Source organism: Coptis chinensis, chromosome 6 (assembly GCF_015680905.1).
Source record: "Coptis chinensis isolate HL-2020 chromosome 6, ASM1568090v1, whole genome shotgun sequence".
Taxonomy (NCBI): domain Eukaryota; kingdom Viridiplantae; phylum Streptophyta; class Magnoliopsida; order Ranunculales; family Ranunculaceae; genus Coptis; species Coptis chinensis.
This window is the reverse complement of record NC_141461.1, coordinates 54372340-54374708: the sequence shown is the minus strand read 5'-3', so window position 1 is coordinate 54374708 and position 2369 is coordinate 54372340. Positions and strand designations below refer to the sequence as shown.

The following is a 2369-nucleotide window of genomic DNA, read 5'->3' as shown; positions in this document are numbered from 1 at the left end:
CGGGAAAGTTTCTGGGCTATATTTTTACTCACTGAGGAATAGAGGCTAACCCGGAGCAGATAAGAGCCTTAGTAGAAATGCCCTCACCGCAGAACATGAAAGAGGTACAGCGGTTAGCAAGAAGGGTCATTGCCCTAAACAAATTCACTTCGAAATCGTCGGACAAGTGTAGGCTATTGTATCGATTGGTGAGAAATACAACAAATTTCTTATGGACGTTAGAATGTGAGGAGGCGTTTCAAGAATTGAAGAGCTACTTAGGCAAGGCCCCCTTGTTATCGCGACCGGAGGAGGGGGAGAAATTGTACTTATACCTGGGGGGCACGAAGTATGCAATTAGCTCAGTCCTCGTTTGGATCGTTAATAAGGTGGAAAAACCGGTATACTTTCAGAGCAAAAGCTTGCTGGATGCCAAGACCCGGTACAGTAGAGTGGAGAAGTATGCTTTGGCGTTGGTGTTCTCAGCCCTTAAGTTGAAACCCTACTTTGAAGCACACTCAGTGATGGTGGTAACGAATTTACCCCTGAAACAAGCACTAAAGGTAGAAAAGTCTGGAAGAATGCTAAAATAGGTTGTGATGCTGAGTTCCTATGAGATACAATACCAGATAAAGACTGCAGAAAAGGCACAAGCGATGGCTGAATTTATGGCGGAATTCCCAGCCGAAGATCCCACTTGGGTGGAAGAGATGGTTATGGAGCCCAAAAGGGAGGGGGTGCAGGACCTGTTGGATCCATGGGATAAGAGAAATGGGTGGAGAGTGTTCGCAAACAGATCAGCGATGGATGCGTGCAGTGGAATAGGGGTCGTATTGGTTACACTTGATAACAACATAATAGAATAGACTATGAAGCTGGGATTCGCAGCATCTAATAACGAGTCGGAGTACGAGGTGGTGATAGCGGGGTTGAGAATGGCCGAGGATTTGGGGGTGACCGAGCTGACAGTGTATTAAGACTCGAACCTAGTGGTATGTCAAGCAAATGGTGGGTTCGCCACGAGATGTTTGCGAATGGCGAGGTATCTAGATGTGCTACATAGGAGGTCTGCTAAGTTTGCAAAGATCAAGTTCGTACATCTAGGTCGCGGTGAAAATAGACATGCTGACGCCCTGGCTTATGTACCCGCGGCAATACCTGGGTCGGAGGAAAGAACGATAAAAGTAGGAAGGTTGGAGAAGCCGAGCACTGAGGAGCCGGCAGAGGTATGCCAGATTGCGGAAGAAGAAGGGGGTTGGATGGATTCTATCAAGGGCTTTTTATCTGGGAAAGAGTTGGCTGACAAGAAAGAGAGGAGAAAGATGGAACAGTCATCTCAAAGATATGTTCTAATAGAGGGAGAGTTGTATCGAAAGAACTTCAATGGACCGTTGTTGAAATGTTTCGGACCGAGGTTGGCATTGGAGGTACTCGTAGAGCTACATGGGGGAGATTGTGGGAGTCACTCAGCTGGAAGGACGATGGCTCACAGACTGTTAACCTAGGGCTACTTCTGACCCCATATGAAAAGAGACACGGTGGAGTTTGCCAAGAAATGTGACAAGTGTCAAAGATTCTCGCAACTAATATTTGCACCCACAGAGCCGCTGCATAACATATCTAGTCCATGGCCGTTCACCATGTGGGCAATGGATATAGTGGAGCTGCTACCCATGCCCAGTGGCAAGAGAAGGTTTATGTTAGCTACTACTAATTATTTCACTAAGTGGATCGAGGTTGTGCCCTTACAGCAGGTAAAGGAGACCCAGGTGATAAAGTTCTTATAGGAAAATATCATATGTAGGTTCGACCTGCCATATGCCATCATCGCGGATAATGAAACTCAATTCACAGGGTCAAAGGTACAGGAATTCTTGCAAGCGTACAAGGTGAAGCAGGGATTTTCAGCCCCATACAACCCGGAGGGCAATGGACAAGCTGAATCTTCTAACAAAACCATAATGAACAATCTCAAGAGGAAGTTGGAAGATAAAAAGGGTGTGTGGGCCGACGAATTGAATCACGTCCTTTGGGCTTACTGAACAACACCGTGGACGACCATTAGAGAAACTCCCTTTTCCTTGGCTTATAGAGTTGAGGCCGTGATACCGTCGAAAATGGTGGCGTCTACCACGCAAACCAAGGCAGTGGAGGTGGGTGTGAACTGGGGCATATTATCTAGGGACTTGAATTTGGCAGAAGAAAGAAGGGACTCCGCCTAGATCAGGTTGGAGGAGTATCACAGACGCTTGCAGAGACAGTACAACAAGATAGTCAAATCGCGTCATTTCCAAATAGGGGACTCTGTGCTCCGCCGAGTGGTACCAGGAGGGATAACGACGGAAAGTTGGGCCCTAATTGGGAAGGGCCCTACACGGTGGTGGATGTGG

The 2369-nt window shown here is 47.3% G+C and overlaps 1 protein-coding gene across 1 annotated transcript; it reads left to right on the top strand.

The window, feature by feature from the left end:
- The first annotated feature begins 1013 nt into the window (after nucleotides 1-1013).
- On the top strand, nucleotides 1014-1484 carry LOC147493637 (uncharacterized). The gene has a single exon (XM_086567887.1). The coding sequence runs from the start codon at nucleotides 1014-1016 to the stop codon at nucleotides 1482-1484; it is 471 nt and encodes a 156-aa protein (XP_086424013.1).
- Nucleotides 1485-2369: the final 885 nt, after the last annotated feature.